This window comes from Bombina bombina, chromosome 5, assembly GCF_027579735.1.
Source record: "Bombina bombina isolate aBomBom1 chromosome 5, aBomBom1.pri, whole genome shotgun sequence".
NCBI lineage: Eukaryota > Metazoa > Chordata > Amphibia > Anura > Bombinatoridae > Bombina > Bombina bombina.
The window spans coordinates 979,224,604-979,249,922 of NC_069503.1; the positions used below are offsets into that span (position 1 = coordinate 979,224,604).

At 35.4% G+C, this 25,319-nt stretch overlaps 1 protein-coding gene across 3 annotated transcripts in view; it reads right to left on the reverse strand.

Moving 5' to 3' along the window:
* RUNX1T1 (RUNX1 partner transcriptional co-repressor 1) overlaps window positions 1-25,319 on the reverse strand; it is a 160,931-nt gene that overhangs the window by 46,379 nt on the left and 89,233 nt on the right. For all 3 annotated transcript variants that reach the window (XM_053715194.1, XM_053715192.1, XM_053715193.1), the window contains exons 2-3: window positions 13,495-13,632; window positions 944-1,185 (exon numbers count right to left, since the gene is read on the reverse strand). In XM_053715194.1, coding sequence (XP_053571169.1) covers window positions 944-1,185; window positions 13,495-13,632 — 380 coding nt within the window. The remainder of the gene's footprint in view (window positions 1-943; window positions 1,186-13,494; window positions 13,633-25,319) is intronic.

Here is a 25,319-nt window from a genome sequence, read left to right on the forward strand (position 1 = left end):
TTAAAAAATTGTAACAAAATTTCTCACCAAAGATCGTATTTTTTCTAAAACGTAAATTTGTATGCAAATTACACAGGAATAAATTGTAATAAATATGTGCAGCATAAATTGTAATTTAAGTACACTGGATGTGCAAAAAACACAAAGAAATTCGTACTTATAAGTATTAAATATAAAGCGTAATTGTTGTTTTCTCATAAAATGGGCTGAACATCGGTGTTCCATGGGCGTGAATGAAATTGTCTCTCAATCAAAGCATAATTATATAAACATATCTACCCTACAGTTCTCACTGTTCTTTCTCGCAAACTAAAAATTGGCGAGGTTGTGACAAAATACGTAAAATACTTTAATACCCTAATAGAGAAACCTATGTATATATATATATATATATATATATATATATATATATATATATATATATATATATACATATACAGTATATATATACATACACTTAAAACCCAGTCTAGATAATGGGCCCTTTATCTGCTTTAACTAAAATAGTATACATTTTTCTCAGTATATGTTCAGTTTTATAATATATGTACTACATAGGAGAACAATTGGCCTTTAGAATACAAGAACATATATGTGGCTAAATACATCAATAACTATTTCATTTTATTGCATCAGAAGAATACACCGGCCTCCAAACACTCTTGATAAAATTGAACCTTTATTAATGTTGTGAGTGTCCAAAGAAAACAATAAATGCTTCAGGGCATAACATATCCCTTAGTCAGTTAATCATTTTGGAAAATATTATATTAGATAAATACTATTAAGAAGGTTTTTCTATGGATGTGTCCCTTGACTACAAAACAATGCACCATTTGCCAATCCACCTGACCCCACTTTTCCTACTTGCTCTGCTTAATCTAAAGGTAGTCATCATAAAAGCCCCCTTAAAGAGGCACAACACACAATCAGCTTTACGTACCACCAGTCCAAGTACAAGAGTGCGCACTCTTTCCCCAATTTCCGGTGAAATGTCATTGCCAAACTGCTGCAAAGTGGTGAGGAATCTCTTCAGCTTACTGAGCTGCCGTGCACCGCAAGCTGGAGGCAACTGCTGATTTGCCAGTGAAGATGAGGAAGAAGATGAAGGCCCATTGCTAAAGCCATTAGGAGGTGACGGAGCTCCATTCAGTGCTGTTGGTGAATGACTTGTGCCGTTTGTTACTATTAGGGAAAATAAAAAAAAATGAAAAACACTTTAGTATATAACAATGACTACTTTTTGCTTAATGCTTCTGTTACATAACCAAGAAAGTGTGTTCTATTTATAGTCATGTCTAAGTTGATTTCCCACTAAGAAATAAATCCTCAATATCTCATCTCAGAGGACCAAAAAATGAAAACCAATTATATCTATTGGGGGGTGGGGTGGAGCTCTAACAGACTTTTTATTATAAGAAAAAGACAATTATATAAATTAATTAAAACATTTTCTAAAAATAAAATGATATTTCTATTTTACAAAATAATCTTGTACTATTATATATTTAACATTTGTGTTTGTGTGTGTGGGGGGGTTCAATTATCTTATGTTTTACACAGTTCTTCAATAAAGTTTATTTCTGTTTTTTACTTTATTGTTGTCAATGCCCTTAATTTCCTCTATGCATATTCTGTGACCATAATTATAGTCCAGGGGGCAAATACAGTAGGAAAATTATTTAAACTCTACCTCATCCTCTCTCTTTTTTATTTTTAGACTTACTATAAACAAAGGGGGTATATTTTTATCGCATATACTTAGATATGTGGCTTCTTTAACAAAGATACATTTTAGACATTTTAGGAACAAGATATTTAGTTATTCTGACTTCAAAGCAATAGCCATGGCTGATATTGATCTTTAAGAATTATGACCCATCTCAGGATAAATTATTCCTTGTATTCCACCAAGATATATGGTTGAGATTAAAACACGTCAACCATTAATTTAAAGGGACACTGAACCCAATTTTTTTCTTTCGTGATTCAGATAGAGAATGCCATTTTAAGCAACTTTCTAATTTACTCCTATTATCAAATATTCTTCGTTCTCTTGCTATCTTTATTTGAAAATAAGGCATCTCAGCTTTTTTTTTTTGGTCCAGGACTCTGGACAGGACTTTTTTAATGGTGGATGAATTTAGCCACCAATCAGCAAGAACAACCCAGGTTGTTCACCAATAATGGGCCGGCATCTACAAAATGTAAGATTTATTTAAAGGGATAATAAGGTCAAAATTGAAATGTGCATGGGTGCATTTAAATTTGAAATAGAAGCATTTTTTAAAATATACTCCCATTAGCAAAAATGCCTCTAGTAAAAGCTATTATTGTTTTCTGCGGCATACGAACATATCCTGTGAGGCACCACTATTTAAACACTATACTTTCACAGAGTGGTTTGTATGACACAAATTTATGTCTTCAAACAAGAAATACACAACACTGCTAGCTCGTTAAGCAGGCATGGTGTTTGAATACTGGTGCATAGCCCTCACAGGATATGTGCGTATGTCACAGAAAGCCAGTAATAACTTTTATTAGAAGCATTTTTTCTAATTTAAATATATTGCAAAGATGCTTCTATTTCAAATTAAAATGCACCCATGCACATTTCAATTTTGACTTTTCTATCCCTTTAATGTCAAATGAGAAATAACATTCAGTTATAGCTTCAATGCAATAATAGATTATGCTTGTGTGCATTTTAGCAGATATAAATAGGACATATGGGTCCATTAATGCACTTTGACCACAATTATGCTTAAAAAGAAACTATTTTAAGACAAAAGGTGTTAATTATTGTGTATATGTTTCTACTATCATATTCCTTTTTCTTTTATTATTTTAATATTGCTTAACTCCTGATTCTTATAAGTTTCATTAGGCTTGGCACATAGTTTGAGAGGCTGGAAGCAGTGGCGTCACTAGGGTTGGTGTTACCCAGTGTGGTAAGTTATGGTGTCACCCCCCCCCCCCCAGAAAGCAGACACACACAAAAACACAGGCACACACACATACAAACACTCAGACACACTTAAAAACACACTCAGATGCACACACAAACACTCGGAAACACACTCAGACACACACACAAAAACACTGAGACACACACACAAAAACAATGAGACACACACACACAAAAACTCAGACACACATTCATACAAAATATGTAAACTGCACTGCATTAGTTATAAAGCTCATGCCTAGAGCTGCTCCCTGGTTCAGCAGAGCATCAAATGAAACATAAACAGAGCACTCTAAAATAAACCACTGAAGAAAAGGTTTAGGCGCGCAAACTATAAAAATTCTGCTCTCTGACTCTGTTCCAAGTCTGTCAGTGCACAGCCCTGGGCAGCGTGCCTAACGCTTCTTATGGCCAATCACCTCTGCACTCTGTCCACCCCCGGACCCCCGCCCGCCCTCCCCTCCTAACTCTTTAGTGTGCACTTAGTGTACCGTAACCGTACCGGTCTGGTGGGCATCATACGTGGCTCCTTCATTTTAGAGACAGTGTCAGACAGTCATGCGGTCAGGTGCCAGGCACCCCCCTCATGATTTCCCAGTTCCCGTTTAGAGAGACAGCAAGCAGTGAGTGACTCCACTGCTCCACACGTCACTGAGCAGTGAGCACAGATAGGCAAGCAGATTTAGGCTAGCAGTCCCCAGTCCCACTAATGTTCACAAATAAAATTAAAAAAAAAAAAAATTTTTTTTTTGGTGTCACCCCCTGGAGGGTGTCACCCAGGTGCGGCCTGCACCCCCCGCACCCCCCTAGTGACGCCACTGGCTAGAAGGAGCGAGAGAAGGAAAAACGTATTTATGACCAGCCGAACAAGTACAGAATTAGCAGTAAGTGAAGGGACAAGATGAGGAATAAAAACAGGTGGATCAGACAAGCAAAAATTAGAAGAAACACAAACAAAAAGTAGCAAAACAGAGACCAGCTGAACAAAAAAAAATGCAGCCAGGATTAATGATCTATCATGACACTACATATATATGTTGTTAGCTTAATATAGGGTTACCATATTGCCGCTTAAAAAAGGGACACATGAAAAAGACATATGTCAGGGCTGTTTTCAGGGCTGTTTAAAGAAATGTTTTGTTTAAGAACCCTGACATGTGTATTTTTCATATGTGTCCCTTTTTAAAGCGGCAATATGGTCCCCCTATCTTAATAACATGTGTTGCACATAATATGTAGCGGTGATTCTTTAGATTTTTAACTTAACAGTACAACAATATGTTTGTCTCTTTTTTTTTTCTCCCAGACCCCTATCTATTAACAGAGAGAAAATTGCCTTTCTATTTCAGATAACATACCATACTGAAAACTGTAGATTTCAATCCAGAAGACCAAGTGGGATAATATTCAAGAAATATGCTGTACCAACAGGAGCAATATGTCTAACAGAGCTTTAGGTCTGCAGTAACTCTGTTATGTAGTAATACAAATTTGGTTCAACTATCTGATCTTTCAAATTTAGTAGTGTGGAAAATCCTGAGTGCTTTTAGGATGTGAAAGTTCCTTTTGGATGGTGGATTAAAATCATGTGAAGAATTTTCATTTTCCACAAAGAAACTTTAACCTGTACTTAGAACTATTTGGTTTGGTTCAGCGGGACTTGAATTCAACGATGAAACCGTGATTTAGAAAGCAAACAACTATTAAATTCCTTTATAACACTGCTGTCAGGGACCTATGCATGGCTTTAGGCAAAGGAAAATACAGGGCTAGATGCACTTTGATGCAAATTGAAAACAGACATACAGATCACTTACTTAGGAAAAACAATGAAAAGCGGATGCCTTGCTGAAATCAAGGTTTCCAAATGCAATAAAACAGATGTTGCGACTCGATATATAACACCCCAAAAACGTTATTTAGTGATAATGTGGGACTAGATAAAAAAAGTGTAAAGTTGTCTTACAGAAGATATTTTCCTTTGATAGGGAACTTTCCTGATGTATTAGAGTTTAATAAGCGAAAGTTGAAAACAATTGTTCTAGGTCATTTTGGTGTTTAAATAAATATGGAAACTATAATACAGGCTAAGATTGGGTTGGTTGCATAATATTAAATGATCTTAGTACGGCAGTTTGGCACTAAACATATTTATTATCTCACCAGACACACTGCTAATGATATATTAATACTTATCATATGCTTTATTAAGGCTTGTATAAATAAATACTATTAGTATAACAGTAGAGTGTATAAAATGGAGGCACAACTAACAGGATATCAGATAGATTACCTTTGCTATTATCATGATAACGGTGTAGTTTTTAACGTAAATTGTAGGATCAAAAAATAAATGTTATTAATGTAAACTGCTTTGTTTACTCCAGTTTATATCTTTAATCCTTTGATGACCGGGTTACATTGTTCCAATGTACACAAATTGAAATCCTGCGATTGTGCATGTGATTGCAAGATTTTAATGATGGGATTGGGTCAGGGGGGCGTCCCTACGATGCTAGGCACGCCCTCCAGACCGCGATCACGTCCAGAAAGCGCCATTGGCTTCAGGACAGCCAAACGGCTAGGACATTCTATTCCATCCTAACGACGCTAAAGCCCAGCGTGGTTAGGATGGAACAGAATCCCATAACGGCCTTAAAAGGTTAAGTACTCCATAACAGGCCAGATTTTAAGTATTTCCCTGATTGTGTTGACCAGTGGCTCTGTCTGACTCACCTGCCTCATGAAGGGAAATCCATTAAATTTGGCCCTTTACTGATACTTAAAGGACAATTAAATACAGTAGAGATGTGCATTTGTTTCATTACGAATACACATTCATAACAAAAAGTGGATATTCTTAAAATGAATATCCTAATGAATGAAACGAAAATTAAAGAAAACTAATCTATACTGACTTTTTAATATTTAATAGTTTCCTTTAAAAAATGTAAGGATTAATACATACTGTAGCTTTTGCGTGCTAGTGAGCTGCCTAACCCGATCCTCTTCTTGCCAGAGCCCGACCATGCTGACAGGTCATGGGAGCAGAGCGCATTAAACCTGCTGTTAGCACAACCAGCACTCTGGCAAGAAGAGGATTAGGTTTGCGCACTCCCAGCGAGCAAAAAGGTAAGTATAAATCTACAGGTGAACTTTTTCACCTGTAGCTTTGAACATTTACATTTGATTTAATGAAAAGAAATGTAAATATTTAAATACACTTCAGTATTCTTTTTGTTTTAAACTTAACAATAGCGAATAGTGGAGCCAGCAAATATTTTTTTCGTTACGAAAATTTCATCCAAAATGAAAATTTCTTGGCTGCACAAGTCTAAAAAACAGTAGAATTACATAAATAATGAATATATAATAAAAATACAAAGATATAACATTTACTGAAAATTCCAAAGAAGGAGATGCATTTCAAAATGTCGTTCCAGTTTTCTGTCCTCATTCTATCATATGGCAACAATCAACAAATCAGAGATTCAGATATGTATACACATTGAATTCTTGCACATGCTTCGTAGCAGCTGGTGCCTCAGAAAGTATAATTATAAAAAGAATGTAATGGGTGTAAATTAGACAGTTTTTTTTTTATTGCATTCTCTATTTAAATCAAGAAAGTTTAATTTTGGCATTAGTGTCCCTTTAAGAAATATTGATTTACTAAAAAAGTGTATTTTACTTCAGATTTGTTGTACTTTTTGACTGACTCCATAATATTACTTCATTAATATAAGATCTTTAGAAATGCAATTAAAATATAAAACAATACATTAGGTAGTTAGCATAAAGCCATGTTTTAAAACTAATTTTTACAAAGTGATGAACAAATACAATTATGTATAAACTTGCATCAACCACAGTTCAATAGGAAATGGCATGTGAAAGGAAGGTAAGACAACTAATTAATTTCTGAAAAGATTCTCATCACAATAGAAATCAGACAAGCAACATTTCTGTATCTACAATTCTCTCTATGCCATAAATTAGAAATGTGCAATGTATTATCTCAAAAAATACAAATGTATAAATTAACTCAAAATTGGCAAATCACAAAATCTAATATTTCTAAGTCTCTTTTATTAGTAAGGGCTGTGAAGAGTAAGTGTCTTCCATATATAAAAACATTATAGAGGTCAGTTTCAATGTTATAAGGTTTTATTGCATTTTTTAATGTTAAAATGAATAGTTTGCTGGGGGGCTTGTCCTACTAGCGGCTCTGAGTAGTCGCACTTTTCCTGAGCTCCAGGCGAAAATGCTATAATCCGCCGATTATTGACATTTATTCACAGCATACGACAATAGGATTGATATTGAACACTTATAGATCACTTTCTGCAGATCTTGTTTTGTCTGCTGTATTTATGAGCCTTAAGACGGAACTGGACTAAAGAGGCCTGTATCAGCGGCATTTATACAGGCAGCTTCCCCCCCCCCCGGTCACCGTGGTGTTGCGCCAGAACTGGCTGTTATCACTAACAAGATTCATTTTCAAACAGAAAAAGGAGAACAAGCATGGGGATTGATAATCATTCGGACATAATAGACCTCCGGTTCACAAAAATAGAGGCCATGCTACAAAACATACTGGACAGGATGCCCTCAGAGCAGGACTTACAAAAACTTATAAAAAATTTGCCATCTACAAAAACTGAGGAACCAGCCCCACAACGTCACATCAATGTCGGATCACATCCGACAATATGGCCAGGAGAAGAGGACCAGACTACTAAAATGACAGACAAAAAATCTATACTTCTAGAATTGAAACTTCGCCATCTTTTCCCCAAAATGGCACCTCTGACAGCGCAAAGGTCATCAAAGGTGAAAAATGCACCCACAACTCCAGTGGATTTTGCTGCCTGTATATGGGACGAGTCATACGTCACTTTATCAACCTTGGATTTTACCCAAACCCAAAGAATACAACCCTGACGAATCCAAACATCTTTGGAGCTTCATATAATTTTAAGCATAGGGAGAGAGTTCCGCCCCTGTCTGCGCTCTCAGGGGACCTTGGGGGGGGTCCTCTGGGTGCGATGGGCGCAGGAGAGACATACCTTCCATCACTCCTCATATCTTCAGGAGATGTTAAAAACTATATGACTGGGCTAATTGAAACACGCTGTACATGGCCGGCTTATGATCCTTCTGGGAACTCACTAAGGACACCCAAATCAGAACTCACACCTCGGTCTGTCGTTCGGCTCCAGCAGAAAAGCTATAATGGAACTCCTAAACTTACACCATACCAGGAGACAAAACCTTATGGTTGAACTAGCATGTATCACAATATCACTGTGAAGTTGCCGGTAAATGTTAAAGACACTGTTTTAATGTTACGATGGACTATTTGTTCTTCTTTGTTCCCTAACCACAAAGCGCTTAAATAATATGCATGTTTTGTATTTTCTCTTTTCTTTTCTTTTTTTTTCCCCCTTCCGTTTAATGTATATATGCAAGTGGTTAAAAATAGCGAACGAGTGTGCCTGTATCATTCTACTTAGATAAGTTTGCCAACATAATGTAGGTAATGTATGCAATACTGACACAATGCTTATTATGATCTTTGCGCATAATTTGTTATGAGAAACGATGTCAGGGCGTCACAATTGTACGCTGTGTTGGGATAACATGGGCCTCTCCTCTGGGGCCAAAGCCGCGGGGGAGATAAAAGTTAATAACATGCTCATGAGGCTTCTCAAATCTTGCCGCTAAATCGAGATCTCCACATATAACATCCTGATGCCAACAATAGTATAATATAAACAAAAAAGATCTGAACACACCTACTCTACACTTAAGACCTGAAGTTATACTCATATTAAGCTAACACCACTGCTTATGACCACCGGATCAATATATATATTTCTGCATGGTCCAATAGTAAATATGATTTAAGAGACATAGAAATCTGCCTAAAACAGCATTGTTATAAAGCTTGTATATGGGGCCAGTTCTGGTTAATGTATCCTTATTTGAAATTGTTATTAACTAGCTATACTGTTCTAGGATACACTTGTTTGTCAATGTGTTTAAAACTAACATTAACCCCTGTTTACAAGGAATTTACAATATTAAGGTCCAAGAGTGACCTATTCAAAGTTAGGGGTAAGAAAACATGAGGAAAGATAACAATGAGGGAAGAAACTCTTCATGTATACTTTTGCATGTCAAATATGATGATAATATTTAAAGCCTTGCTTGTTAAATATGATGTATTAATATATGACACTATATGAACCTCATTAATTTCTTTATGCATGTAAACTTTATTATCCTCAATAAAAAAATAAAAATAAATCAAAATAAATAAAAATAAATAAATGAATAGTTTGCTATATAGTACAGCTTTTATTTCAATTTTCAACTCTGATTTTTACTGTAAGAGCAATAAAATTGTGGAATTCATTACCAAAGGAGATAGTGAATGCCAATACATTAGATACATTTAAAAATAGTTTTGTTACATTTCTGGCTAGAAACAGAATTCAGTGATATGATTGTTTGTGTTAAATGGGTCACCTTTTAATGGGATAAATTTAAGCTCAACTGGAGCTTTTTTGTAAGTATATTAGATTTGTATAGGTTGAACTCGATGGACTTCGGTCTTTTTTTCAATCTCATCTACTATGTTACTATTGGTCATTTATTTTAAAGACAGATACTAAAAATACACTTTTAAGTGATATTCTAATGCACAAAATATATCCTTTAATTGATTAGAGAATGTAATTTTTTTGCATCACTGATCCTACCTATGTGTTTATCCCTCACAAAGGTGTTAAACACATATATAAGTTACTGCTCAAACCAGAAACATTGCAGCTAATGATTAACACAGCTGATGACTAGGGGATACATGCAACTGCATTCCTGGCTGGCTTAGCGACAGTGTTCCACTCATGCATCTATCAAGTAAGACATTAAATTTATCTAACCCATATGTGGGGATTAAATACATAGTAAGCTAGGGTCAGTAATACAAACATGTAACACTGTAATAAATCACTTCATTTCATTCAAGCTTTTGGTTGTCCCTTTAAGAGTGAACATAGTATGGCCCCATTTATCAAACAAGGCTGCATCAGAATTTAAGATGGCACAAGCAATTGCTTGTGGAGCCATGCCTCCTGCTCTTGTACAACCAGTTGCTTATGGCTAGGACTTGTAGTTGAATTAGCTTACACCTGTAGTTGCAGGCACACATGAAATAGCTTATACCTGTAGTTGCAGGCTCGCATGGACTAGCTTACACCTGTAGTTGTAGGATCACATGGACTAGCTTACATCTGTAGTTGTAGGACCACATGAATTAGCTTACACCTGTAGTTGCAGGCTCACATGAAATGGCTTACACCAGTAGTTGCCGGCTCGCATGGACTAGCTTACACCTGTAGTTGCAGGCTCGCATGGACTAGCTTACACCTGTAGTTGTAGGATCACATGGGCTAGCTTCACATGGACTAGCTTACACACCTGTAGTTGTAGGATCACATGAACTAGCTTATACCTGTAGTTGTAGGATCACATGAACTAGCTTACAACTGTAGTTGCAGGCTCACATGAACTAGCTTACAACTGTAGTTGCAGGCTCACATGGACTAGCTTACACCTGTAGTTGTAGGATCACATGAACTAGCTTACACCTATAGTTACAGGCTCATATGAACTAGCTTACTCCTGTAGTTGCAGGCTCACATGAACTAGCTTACACCTGTAGTTGTAGGATCACATGGACTAGCTTACACCTGAAGTTGTAGGATCACATGAACTAGCTTACACCTGTAGTTGCAGGCTCATATGAACTAGCTTACACCTGTAGCTGCAGGCTCGCATGAACTAGCTTACACCTGTAGTTGCAGGCTCGCATGGACTAGGTTACACCTGTAGTTGTAGGATCACATGAACTAGCTTACACCTATAGTTGTAGGATCACATGAACTAGGTTATACCTGTAGTTGTAGGATCACATGAACTAGCTTACAACTGTAGTTGCAGGCTCACATGAACTAGCTTACACCTGTAGTTGCAGGCTCACATGAACTGAACTAGCTTACATCTGCAGTTGCAGGCTCGCATAAACTAGCTTACACTTGTAGTTGTAGGATCACATGAACTAGCTTGTTTTATTCCAGACCAACACCTGTAGTTGTAGGATCACATGAACTAGCTTACACCTGTAATTGCAGGCTTGCATGAACTAGCTTACACCTGTAGTTGTAGGATCACATGAACTAGCTTACACCTGTAGTTGTAGGCTTGCATGAACTAGCTTACACTTGTAGTTGTAGGATCACATGAACTAGCTTACACCTATAGTTGCAGGCTCGCATGAACTAGCTTACACCTGTAGCTGTAGGCTCGCATGAACTAGCTTACACCTGTAGTTGCAGGCTCGCATGAACTAGCTTACACCTGTAGTTACAGGCTCGCATGAACTAGCTTATACCACAAGGGCTATCACAAGGGGCTGATTTACTAACTGTCGGGCGGACATAATACATCGTAGCGGATCATGTCCGCCCAACATCCATAAATGCTGACAGCACATGCTGTCAGCATTTAACATTGCACAAGCATTCCTAGATTAAATGCTTGTGCAATGCCGCCCCCTGCAGATTCGTGGCCAATCGGCTGCTAGCAGGGGTGTCAATCAACCCGATCGTATCTAATCGGGCTGATTGCTGTCTGCCGCCTCAGAGGTGGTGGACGAGTTAGGGAGCAGCGGTCTTAGGACAGCTGCTTCTTAACTTCCGCTTCAGGCGGACCTGAAGCAGAGTGGGTTGGAAGCAGCATCTGCTGCTTCATAAATTGACCCCTATGTATTAACTTTCACAGTGTTATGCTGGTCTGCTGTATTTAGTATAGAGGGGATTACCATAGTCCTAAACTTCTAACAACATAGTAACAGTATACATAGTAAACTACACACAACAGGTATTTCAGCATAAAACCACATCTAAACAACAGAATCACTTTGTGGGTTTTATCTTCATTATGTCAATCATATGGACATAATCAGAACTAAGACATACACAATCCAGACTTAAGAATCTATATTGCATGCTACACATTTTTTTTGTATTTTTTTTTTTTTGTAAATAGCTTTAATAAAAAATTATATTTTCTGTGTGGTGATTTATTCAGGAAATACAGTTAAAATCTCAGGACTCAGTCTTGGGAAATTAATTAGGAAAACATATGACAACGTTATGGGTATGTAACAAAAGGTGATATGGATATATAACTAGAATGATATGGGTATATAACTAGAAGGTGTAATGGGTATATAACTAGAATGATATGGGTATATAACTAGAATGATATGGGTATATAACTAGAATGATATGGGTATATAACTAGAAGGTGTAATGGGTATATAGCTAGAATGATATGGGTATATAATTAGAAGGTGATATAAGTATATAATTAGAAGGTGATATGGATATATAACTAAAAGGTGATATGGGTATATAACTAGAATGATATGGGTATATAACTAGAATGATATGGGTATATAACTAGAAGATGTAATGGGTATATAGCTAGAATGATATGGGTATATAATTAGAAGGTGATATAAGTATATAATTAGAAGGTGATATGGAAATATAACTAAAAGGTGATATGGGTATATAACTAGAATGATATGGGTATATAACTAGAATGATATGGGTATATAACTAGAAGGTGTAATGGGTATATAGCTAGAATGATATGGGTATATAATTAGAAGGTAATATAAGTATATAATTAGAAGCTGATATGGGTATATAACTAGAAGGAGATATGGGTATATAACTAGAATTATATGGGTATATAACTAGAAGGTGTAATGGGTATGTAACTAGAATGATATGGGTATATAATAAGAAGGTAATATAAGTATATAATTAGAAGGTGATATGGGTATATAACTAGAAGGTGATATGGGTATATAACTAGAAGGTGATATGGGTATATAACTAGAAGGTGATATAGGTATATAATAAGAATGATAGGGGTATATAACTAGAATGATATGGTTATATAACTAGAAGGTGATATGGGTATATAACTAGAATGATATGGGTATATAACTAGAAAGTGTAATGGGTATGTAACTAGAATGATATGGGTATATAATTAGAAGGTAATATAAGTATATAATTAGAAGGTGATATGGGTATATAACTAAAAGGTGATATGGGTATATAACTAGAAGGTGATATGGGTATATAACTAGAAGGTGATATGGGTATATAATAAGAATGATATGGGTATATAATTAGAATGATATGGTTATATAACTAGAAGGTGATATGGGAATATAACTAGAATGATATGGGTATATAATTAGAAGGTGATATGAGTATATAACTAGAAGCAGCTGTATGTAAGGGGTCAGTTTGAGTTCTGATAATCACCCACCTACCAATTTCTTCAGATCACCAGCTGTCATTAAGTAATTTTGTAAAGGACAACAGACAAACCTGGGAACATGCAGAGAAAATGTAAAAAAAAATCCTTACATGTTGTGGGTGTGAAGGAGCTTGTTCTGGGAACCCCTTGCGTTGTAGGAGGAGGTGGCATCGCTGGAGGGGTTAGCCTTGATTGGCTTTTTACATCCACAGGTGAGTCTGGCATTGTGGAACGCTTCTCAGTGCGATCTGTAAGACAGAACAAAACATCTTAATATATTATGTGCGCTCGTTTACTCTGGGACATGTTTTACTATTTGCTTTTTTTCTCTTTCAAGCATATGAAAGGGCAACAGATAAATATTTTCATACTTATATGTTCCTTTAAAAATGTGTTAAATGAATGCATTTCAACTATTTACTGGCTAAGAACAACTACACAAAACTGTTGGGTGAGAGAGATAACCCCAAACATGTCTTATAAGAAAAAGTTTATTTACAATAATATGTAAAAAATATGTAAAAAAAAATAAATAAAAAAAAAAAACATTTTGAGATGCTTTTTTAATTGGGAAAAAAATATTGGTTACAATGTTCCTTTAAAATAGACATATTCATTTTTTTTCTCAATTTGTTTTCAGTTTTCACTTAAGAGAAAATGTGTCAGCTAGTCTGTTCTGTTTTTATTTCCAGGGAACACAAATGCCAGGCACAAAGCCTAATAAGAAGCAGCAGTGTCACCTTAATTCAAAGCTTTAATATGAGCATGGAACAGGAAAAATAAATGAAAAGGCTGGATGGTAATGAATCCCCATAAGACAACTCAGGCAGAACAAAACCTGATGCTCTGTTGTACAGGTGAGTTATTGGCAGGAGTCTACTTCCTCCCTGACTCCTCTACTCAGCAACACCTGCTGCCCTCTCTTCAGCTTTTGTTTTTGATACCAAAAGATATTCAGCGAGATGCTGTATATCCCCTGGCTTTATTTCCCACATACTCTCCCTTGTTTTATTCCAGACCAACAATAGATAAATACCATATGTCACATATGTTTTTTTTGTTATGTACACAGCAGTGAATTGTTTATACTGGTTCATTAAGAGGAAAAATTGCACAAATAATCCAGTTTATAGAACTACAGTTAAAAAAAAACATTACAGGTGTATTCCAATTACTGTAAATATTACTAGCTGGTATAATTTACAGATATATTGTTTCTGCATTGGAGACTGTATAGAAAGACATTATCAGTCATATATGGCTTTTATAATTGTAAAATATATCAACAACAAAAAACATGATGCTGGTTTGTTATAAGATGAGCAAAGGGAGATCGTCTAACCTGCAAATGATGTATTGGTGAGATTTAAAGGGGTAGGAAAGTCAAAATTAAACTTGCAGGATTCAGATAAAGCATGTCATTTTAATACACTTTTAAATTCACTTCTATTTTCAAATGTGCTTCGTTGTCTTAGCATCCCTTGTTAAAAAATGAATACGCACATATCATACACTAGTGGGAGCTGCTGCTAATTGGTGCCTGCACACATTTGTCTCTTGTGATTGGCTAAATAGATATTGTCCGCTTCCTGTCAGTAGTGCAATGCTGTCCCTTCAGCAATGGATAACAAGAGAATGAAAAAAATGTCATAATAGAATTAAATTGGAAAGTTGTTTAAAATTGTATGTTCTATCTGATTCATAAAATAAAATGTTGGGGTTTACTGTCCCTTTACGCACACAATCTATTGAACCTAAATATGTTCTTTATACAAGTTAGCATGTATATGTAATACACAATATCCCATACTTAACATGAAGGTTAGCTAAAACAGGGCATAGTTATTCATTTGTAACAGTATATATATATATATATATATATATATATATATATATATATATATATATATATATGCATTGCATAGCCATCCCTTGCATTGCAAAGTCTCATTTAGAAACTGAGAGTACGAGCTTGAATTGTGGGTGATTCTGGACAATGGTGGTTAGTGGACAACAGATACAAAAATATTCTTAAATTCTTGAATTGAATTATGATGCTCCAGTAGCCACAAAGACTAATTGAAGTTACTTCTTGTTAATATAATAATCAAACAAACAGCTTACTGACCAATCCAACTGATAGTTTCCATATCACCACCCAAAAACACCCAATGTAAATTGTACACCATATGCACAAAATAAAAATATTGTTGCAATCAATCTAATCTATAAATTGCAGTCATTCATTGCTGTCAGTTCATAAAACAAGATTTATTATTTTATTACTCTGCTGTTATTATATAAATTACAGGAAAATCAGATTTCATAATATGCAAACAAATATATGTTTAAGACCTCATTTCTTATTCATACAAAATCCATGCCAAGCCAACACCTCAGATTTTGAATTTTTTAACAATGCTGTACAGGCTTCTGGGACAATTATACCAGGGGACAATGGACAAAAAAAACATAACTGTTCGTGGAAAATAGATCCAGTTGCCAAATATGAACAAAATCTTAAACATCTTGTGAACTAGAATGGCTGACTCCCTGCATTTTAGTATATTCTAGATATAATATGCACACAGCTTAGACTGTGGTGTTGTCTACTAAATATATTTTTGTGATGAAATAAAATAAAAATAATAAGTCATAGAGCTAAATAATGTATTATTATTCAGCATTTAAAAATAAGATTGAATAGACAGTTTTGTTTAAATCTTTATACAATATAACATTTCTATACATTTCTATTAAAACTTCCCATTAATACCTTACTAAAGTAATTATACATACTAAACATTTTGTTTTTATCATAAGCATTTTAATTACATTAAAAACATATTGGGCAAGATTACAAGTGGTGCACTGATGATAGCATGGGACGTGATACGTGATATCGCTGGACTGCCCTAATATTAGCATACAATTTGATATTACAAGTTTATTGTAAAGCGATTTTATCAGACAAGGGTTAGCGTGCTAACTTGTGCTCATTTTACAAGTTGAAAGTTATAGTTTGCTCTTGAGCAAAAGCCGAAACTGTGCTAGAATATTTAGCGCGACTTCAGACCAGAAATAAGCTGTAAGGGTTTCAAAAAAAGTTGCACAAAACACATCCATAACATTTTAAATTTTTTAACTTTTTAATACAATTATATAATATTAATATTAATAAAAAGGTTTTAAAAGGATTAAAAGGGATATGGTATATGGCAAGGTTTTTTTACTGGAAAGGGCATATATATATATATATATATATATACACACATACACATATATGTTCTTTTTATTTTTAAATATATATATTTCTATATATATCTGTATATGCAATATTGATAAATAGGCATAGAAATATATTTTACAAAATATATATATATATATATTTAAAAATATAAAGAACATTTTCTTCTATCTGAAGAACATTGGAATTTTAAGTATTCCTAATGCACCTTTGGGTTTAGAGCAGTATCGGGCACAAGTAATAATTAATACGTTTTTTTCAGTGTTCTCCATAGAAAACTTTGGGGAGATCTTAATGTGGTTGCGGTATCCAAAGCCCTGAAGTCAGTGTGCCTCAGTCTGTCTCTGACTTTTTTCTTTCAACTTGTATTATGCGCAATATTGTGGGCGCAGTCATTTTTTACTATGAGCACAGTTAGCAAGCGGTTGAAAAAGAAATTAGTTTGCCACTTGTAATCTTGCCCATTATTAAATAATTTCAACAATTACATTTATAAAATGATTATATTTATTCCCTGAGAGATCATTTTTACTGAAAATCTATGCATAATAAATGTAGCAGTTCTTGACTATTCAGACTCAGGGAATCTAACATTAAGTGATATGTTCAAAATAAATCATTCCTATGCTTAGATAAATGCCCACCTCTCTAACCTCAACTTATTTTTTATGAATATGGTAAATAGTATACAGGAAAATAATTCTGACCAATTTGAAAATATAAAAAAATATAAATCCCTATTGGAGAGGGAAAAAAAGATCCAGACTAGATATAAAGCCCCACTTCAGCATAAACTATAGTTTCTGATAATGATGTTAAAACGTATTCATGTGTCTCAATGAAGACATTGCATCAGTTTAAATGGCATTGAGTTCTTTTTTCTTTGTTCTACTTGTTATTTGTTTTTAAAAACAGTTTTTTCTGTTTTTGAGTTAATTAAATAAACTTTAATTTTATTTTCATACTCATAGGAGCTAGCTCTAGTTCACAAACAGCGCTCTGGTAATTGTCCCTATCAACCAATAAGCATTTGAAACTCGAGTATCAGTGAAGCACAAACATGCACCTTTTGCAAGATAAATGTTAGTTTAATAATTCTCAACTTTCACTTTTTTCATGGGATATTTTTATGTTTCATTTCTGTTCTTTACAATTTGTGTTTAATGTTCCTTTAGGAGGTATTCTATCTCATAAAAAAGAGATTACCAGGAGGTGGCTATGCAGGTTAAAGTCCTATTTGAGTTTGATGAAAATAAAGCTAAGCAGGTTTAAGTTTCTATCACAAGAAAGTGGGGGTTGAATCACAAATTAAAACTACGGGGCCGAATTATCAAGCTCCAAATGGAGCTTGATGCCCCTTGTTTCCGGTGAGCATTCAGGTTCGCCAAAAACAGAAGTTATGAAGCAGCGGTCTAAAGACCGCTGCTCCATAACTTGTCCTCCTGCTCTGAGGTGACAGGCAGAAATCAACCCAATCGAATACGATTGGGACATTGGGTTGATTGACACCCCCTGCTAGCAGCCGATTGGCCGTGAATCTGCAGGGGGCGGTATTGCACAAGCAGTTCTGGTGAACTGCTTGTGCAATGGTACGCTGTCGGCATTTATCGATGTGCAGCGGACATGATACACTACATCGTATCATGTCCGCTCACACTTTGATAAATATGCCCCTATGTCATTTCAATAAAACTCATAAAAACACCTTTCCAATGATAAAATAATTTGAGGTGTAGTATATTAAACACCTCTCTCTTTGTGTAAAAATCTTGCTTCTCCCAAGCTCCCTAGAAGTCAAAAAGCAAATTCTGTAACCTGCAAATGCTGCAAACCAAATAGCTGGATTAAGCAATTTGCAGCATTTTGATAAACTTAGGTTATGCAGTTTGCATTTTTGGCCTTTATATGGAGTGTGGTGCAAAGCACTATTACACAAAAGCAAAAGGGGTGTAATGTTCCTTTAATATACATTCACACAACTATGCATGCACGTTCTACAGTTATAAAACTTTTAGCAAATCTTTGAATTATTTTGCAGTCAATTAATAGGAAAAGCAGCTAAAATAAAGAATTATGAAAATGTTGCATGGTAATTTTTTTTACCATTCTTAAACGTGTTTATTTAGTTATGTTATAATAATTATCTCCAGAGACTATGGGGCCCATTCATAAAGCTCCAAATGAAGCTTGAGGGTCCGTGTTTCTGGTGAGCCTGCAGGCTCGCCAGAAACAGCAGTTATGAGGCAGCTATTTAAAGACCGCTGCTCCATAACCCTGCTCTGAGCAGGCGGACAGACATCGCCGAAAATCAACCCGATCGAGTATGATCGGGTTGATTGACACCTCCCTGCTAGCGGCCGCGAATCTGCAGGGGGCGGTGTTGCACCAGCAGCTCACAAGAGCTGATGGTACAATGCTGAATACGGAGAGCGTATTGCTCTTTGCATTCAGCGAGGTCTGGCGGACCTGATCCGCACTGTCGGATCAGGTCTGCTAAACATTTGATAAATATCGCCCTATGTTGAGTTTATAATTACGTGAAAAACAATAATGACAAATCATTCAATTTCCCCATCTCATATAGGTCCAGATGCTTTAGAGCAACTCAATCTGCCATCATCTTTGGAATCATTCGTTTAAGGAAACTGTGAGTGTGCTGATGTTATTATTTGCACCTGGGCACTATTTCCCTCTGTTTAACCAGGAATAGCCCCAATCCTCTGCTTTTGAGAGGATTAGCCCATTATCCATGATACTGAATTTGGAATGAAGCCAAAAGGATTGCTCAAAATAATCTAATAAGAATTCACACAGACATAATAAAAACCAGACATTTAAACAAGTCTTTAATTTGAATTGAATTTTAAAAGAAAATGGACTAGGAATCACATTTTTAAAAGAATTAAAAAAAATGTAAACAATACCTGCACACAATTTATATTAATTGCAAATCCAAGAATGATTGTAAGTCAGAAAATGTGTGTGTGCTCAGATGTAACTATGTGTGTGTCTGCAGTAGAGCAGGACAGGTGATGTATGATATGGTTACCAGATGTCAAGTATGTATTTAACTACACAGTCCAGTATTTCAACTAAACACTTTTAGAGAGTATGATCTTAGACCTGGTTTTGGCATATGAGTGATCAGCTACAGGGCCACAGGTCTGATGTAGGCATATAACTGAGAAAGGCTGTAGGTAACAGGGAGTTATCTGAGGTCTAACTGTGAGCTCCTAACTCTTTCACCCAATGACCCTCCTGATCATCTATGTTTTACAGGACAGTTGGCTACCAAAGGGGATCTCATCTCAGCTGCTTGTTGCATCCTTTAATTTTCAAATCTGGCCTTCTCTATCCTTTTTCTGTGTAGAACACAGGACATGTAAAAAATAATATTTAAAGTTCAGCTGGCTTCTATGAGTTTTGGGAGTACAACAGTAATGCACAGCGGTACTTGACACTCCTACTTGTACACATGTAGGACTAGACTATACTCCACTCAGTAAGTTCAACATAACATATGTATTAACCGTGAGTCCTGCTGGTACATTTTGCTAAGCTAAATCAGGGCTCCCCAGTGTTAAAAACAGAGGACTGGATACAAAACAATATTTTTGGGATATCCCCATGTATTGAGGTACTAAATGACTCACTGTTGCTCTAGGCCTCGAGGGTAAAATATCCACGAAATAAGACATTGATTGCGAAGTGACCCACTAAATTTTAACATAACCCCTTTGCAGGGTTTAAGCAATAATACAATTCTGTAACACATTAGAGTATTGGATATGCACTTTTTATGTCTTTAACCTTATTTTTATGCAACAAATAAATATTTACTGTATTGTGAGTTTATAAGCCTAAATTCGAAATTGCACATGATAAATAGCTGTAGTATCCAAGTTCCCTTTGGTTACAATAATTTGAGGTTTAAGCATGAAAAATATTTTCTAAGAAGCCGCTTGAATCTGATAGCCACCAAAATTGCGCTGTTTGTGGTTGGATTTGCTTGACTCATGAATTCCACTGTACACATTCATAAGAAACAGTTGTGCTGAAGCAAATTATTATACATATTTAAGCCAGAAATAAAACAAGTAAAAGCTGTTTAGATTTGAATTCAAACTAATACACCAGTATCCGTTGTACATTTCCTATAAATGCTGATATCATATAGGTCGTTCCTACTAATGCTCAATAAACATTTGCAGGAAGTACCTATCAACCAATGAACAATAGCAGAAAGCACATATCACCCAATGAGCATTAACAGGAAGTTACTCTTAGCCAATGAACATTATCAGGAAGTGACTATCAGCCTGTAAGGATTAGTAAGAAGTACACAAGTGATACAGCTCTATTGGTTTTGTTTTAATATAAAAAAAATATATATTTTTTTTATATGGATGACAGAAACAATTTGTGTATAGTGACACTTCAAACCTGTGTTAATAGAAACTATTAAAATTGTGGCATAAATGTTAGAGAAAGCCAAATTTAACTAACATTAGAATCCAAAAAGAAATACATTATGGAGTCAATTTATCAAGCTGCGTACGGAGCTTGATGCACCGTGGTTCCGGCAAGCTTTCTAAAGACCGCTGGTCCATAACTCTCTGATCTGAGGCGGCAGACAGAAATCCACCCTATCTAATCTGATCGAATCTGATCGGGTTGATTGACACCACCTGCTAGCGGAAACTGCAGGGGCCGTTATTGCACCAGCAGTTCACAAGAACTGCTGGTGCAATGATAAATACCGACAGCGTATGCTGTCGGCATTTATCGATGTGCAGCAGACATGATACGCTACATCGTATCATGTCCGCTCGACTATAATAAATTGATCCCTATATGTGTTCATTTGCATGCTCAGCTTTTTCTTTTTTTTTTCTAACTTTATTACCTTTTCAAGACCTGTTTTGAGTTTTATTTAATTAACAAACAAAATAAAAAATATTTAAAAGATATAAAATGATGTAACAAAAAATACTGGAAATATTTTTAGCCCTTGTTAGAGACTAATTGTACATGATATTAAGAGATGCACAGGCAAAACAATTATGTAAAAACATTTGATGCAAAGAAGAAAACATCCAAAAGTCAAAGGGGGATATTTATCAAGCTGTCAATCACAAATACGCTGGAATTCCACAGTGTAATTGTGGCGAGCTTGATCCAACCTAGTTATCAAAGCCTACAGACCGGCAAAAGTTGAAATCTGTGATGTAACATATGATCCGCCTGTCTCAATCTGACACAGATTGATGCTTACGTCATTACAGATGTTCCCAATACACATTCGGCTCTATTTGACAACTTTTCCAAGTTATTACATTTCTAACAGGTACGCTCGCGGCTATTCTGGCCCAGCATACCTAGATTTCAATCCGCCACCCGGGAGGCTGTGGATGCCATAGGAATCAATGGGAGTCTGAAAGCAGCGAAAGCTTATGTTCGATGCTGCAAGATATCCCATTGATTTCTATGGTAGAAAACCAGTAACGTTTACACCTAACACCCTAACATAAGACCCGAGTCTAACCACCCCTAATCTGCCGCCCTGACATCGCTGCAACCTACCTAAAGTTTTTAACCCCTATTCCGCTGCTCCCGGACCCCGCCGCAACTTTAATAAAGTAATTAACCCCTATCCCGACGCTCCCGGACCCTGCCGCCACCTAAAGAAACTTCTTGCTGGCTGGATGGATCCTTCAAGCGGAACTTCAAAAATTGTAAGTGGATCGTTGGGGGTTAGTGTTAGGTTTATTTAAGGTTTTTTTGGGTGGGGTTTTATTTTTAGAGTAGGGTCTGGGCAGGTAAAAAATCTAAATGCTCTTTTAAGGGCAATGCCCATACAAATGCCCGTTTCAGGGCAATGGGGAGCTTAGTTTTTTTTTAGATAGGCTTTTTATTTGGGGGGGTTGGGTGGTGGGTTTTACTGTTGGGGGTATTTGTATTTTTTTTACAGGTGAAAGAGCTGATTTCTTTGGGGCAATGCCCTGCAAAAGGCCCTTTTAAGGGCCATTGGTAGTTTATTGTAGGCTAGGGTTTTTTTTATTTTGGGGAGCTTTTTTATTTTGATAGGGCTATTAGATTAGGTGTAATTCATTTTTATTTTTGATACTGTGGTGTTTTTTTTCCGTAATTTAGTGTTTTTTATTTTTTGTAACAGCGTTTATTTTTTTTTTGTAATTTTGTCATTTTTAATTAGATTTAATAGTATACTTTTTAATATGTAATGTAGTTAATTTAATTGCTAGTTTAATGTAATGTTAGTATAATAGTTAGGGTAGGTTAATTAATAGTTTAGAATTAGTTTCTTTTAATTCTACAGGTAAGTTTAAATTTATTTTAAGATAGGGGTGTTGTAATTTTAATGTAAAGTTAGCGGGTTCTTAGGTTTAGGGTTTAATATCTTAATTAAGTTTATGGCGATGTGGGGGGCTGGCAGTTTAGGGGTTAATAGGTTTAGTTAATGGTAGTGATGTGGGAGGCCAGAGTTTTAGGGGTTAATACATTTATTTAGTGGTGGTGGGGTTAATAACTTTATTTAGGTTGCGGCGGTGTCATGGAGCAGCGGGATAGGGGTTAATAACTTTATTAAAGTTGGGGTGGGTTTTGGGAGCGGCGGGATAGGGGTTAAACATTTTAGTATAGTGGTGGCGTTTAGTGACAAGGTATAAATAAAGTTGGTAAAAAAACCTGAATAGCAGCGAGATTGATGACTGCTAGTTAACAACAGTCCGATGCTCATCGCCCCGTACTTGGTGCGCGGTTATTTGCCGACTTATTTTTCACCTCTTCCAACCTCCATTTTGTTGTCAACATGGTAATAAATAGCTTTACCAGAGGAAGGCCAACAATTAATACAGACCCTCAATATAAAGACAAGGACTTTTACCTTGCCAAAGAAACAAGAGATAGCAGGATGGTTGCCAGAATTAATTTACAGATAACACGGAGAACTCTATATCCATCTGGTTTCCATTCTGCTAACACTTACATTGAACTATTGAAGAAGGCTGTCCAGATACCCAGATTTGAAACATGTGGGAGCAAGAACCGGAGGGAGCAAGGAATTGCTATACAGAAATAAGGCACAATGTGTATCCTCTAATTCAAGTATTTACAACAAAACATTAATCTGTCATTTGGATCTTGCCCAGTCAATCTGTTTTCTCTTAAAAAAACTATTCAGTAAATACTGTTTAAAAATGACGTTCAATGTAATAGATGGCTTTAAAAAAAGTGGTATAATAGTTTTTTTTTTCCTCTTGCAACTTAGTTTCCATGCTGTTATTAAAGGGACATAAAAGTGTAAAAAGAAGATGATCTAATATGTTAGAAATCAGAATAATTTGTTATTGCACTATTGCTTACAAAAAAACCCTATGAGTTTAATCCCTAAAAATGGATTAAACACATAAATAAAGTCAGCTCCAGGGTAAAAATGCACAACTGGGAGCTAGCGGAAAACATCTGGTGATCCAATGACAAGAGAAAAATATGTGTAGCCACCAATCACCAGCTAGCACACAGTAGTGCATCGCTGATGCTAAAGATTTATTCATATGTTTTTCTACAAAGGATACACATAGAACAAAGCAAATTTGATGATAGAACTTAATATAAAAGTCTTAAAACTATATGATCTATTTCAATCATGAAATTTAAATTTTGACTTTCCTATCTATCCCTTTAAACAATACAGTTCTAGTTCTGACCAATTTACCTATAATACGTAACAAAATTGATACGCACAACTACTGAAAACAAACAAATGTTGACTTGCTACTATTATAGAATAATAAATAATACTTGGGAGATAGGTTTGCAGTACTATTTTCCTACAATAATTTTAGGTTGTAGATGGTAAAAAAAAACAATGATTAGAATACATTTCCACTAAAGAAATTGGCTGTTGGTCTGGATATGTTTGATAGCAGGCTCCATTCTTTACCAACCAAATCTTAAGCCCAAAGGTCATTGAAAAAATGCCAAACTTGTTCCATCTGCTACTCGTTCAGTTTTATTCAGCGCAATCAGTTCATGATGGAGATAGATGGTGAAATAACAGGTCAACTCTTATCCATACACACACAAACCCTCTGGTGCAATATAAGATTTTAATGTAAATCCAGGAAATACGTTTCAAGCATGAAAAGACCTGAGGCATTTGTTTTGGATTATGATAAAAAAAGAAATTGGAATGTGTTATCGGAGCTCTGAGTAAGAGAGAAAAGAGTTTGAGATGTGATCTAACCACAAGAGAATTTGTCTTGTTTTAAGTGAAAAAAATCTGCTTAAATAAATAAGAAATGCAGACTTTAATTTGTAGTATACGGTATCTACTTTATGTAGGAGCACGTCATTTATATTATGCTTGTAAAAATGTAATAGGAATAGATATAAAATACATATACTATTTAAATGGTATTTAATGTTAACTAAAATGTATGAATTCCAGTGATAAAATTAAACATATCAGATTTCACAAGCTCCTTATTTTTATAACAATGAAAGACTCTGCAATTCGTTTTCTTTATATTGTCCATAATATTTGCATTTCTGAACACAAAACTGACATTACTTAAATAACCATAAAAAGTGCAATATAAACCAATAAAAATGATGGCAAATATAACAAATGACAAGAAATTAAATCACATGATGTCAATTATTGGG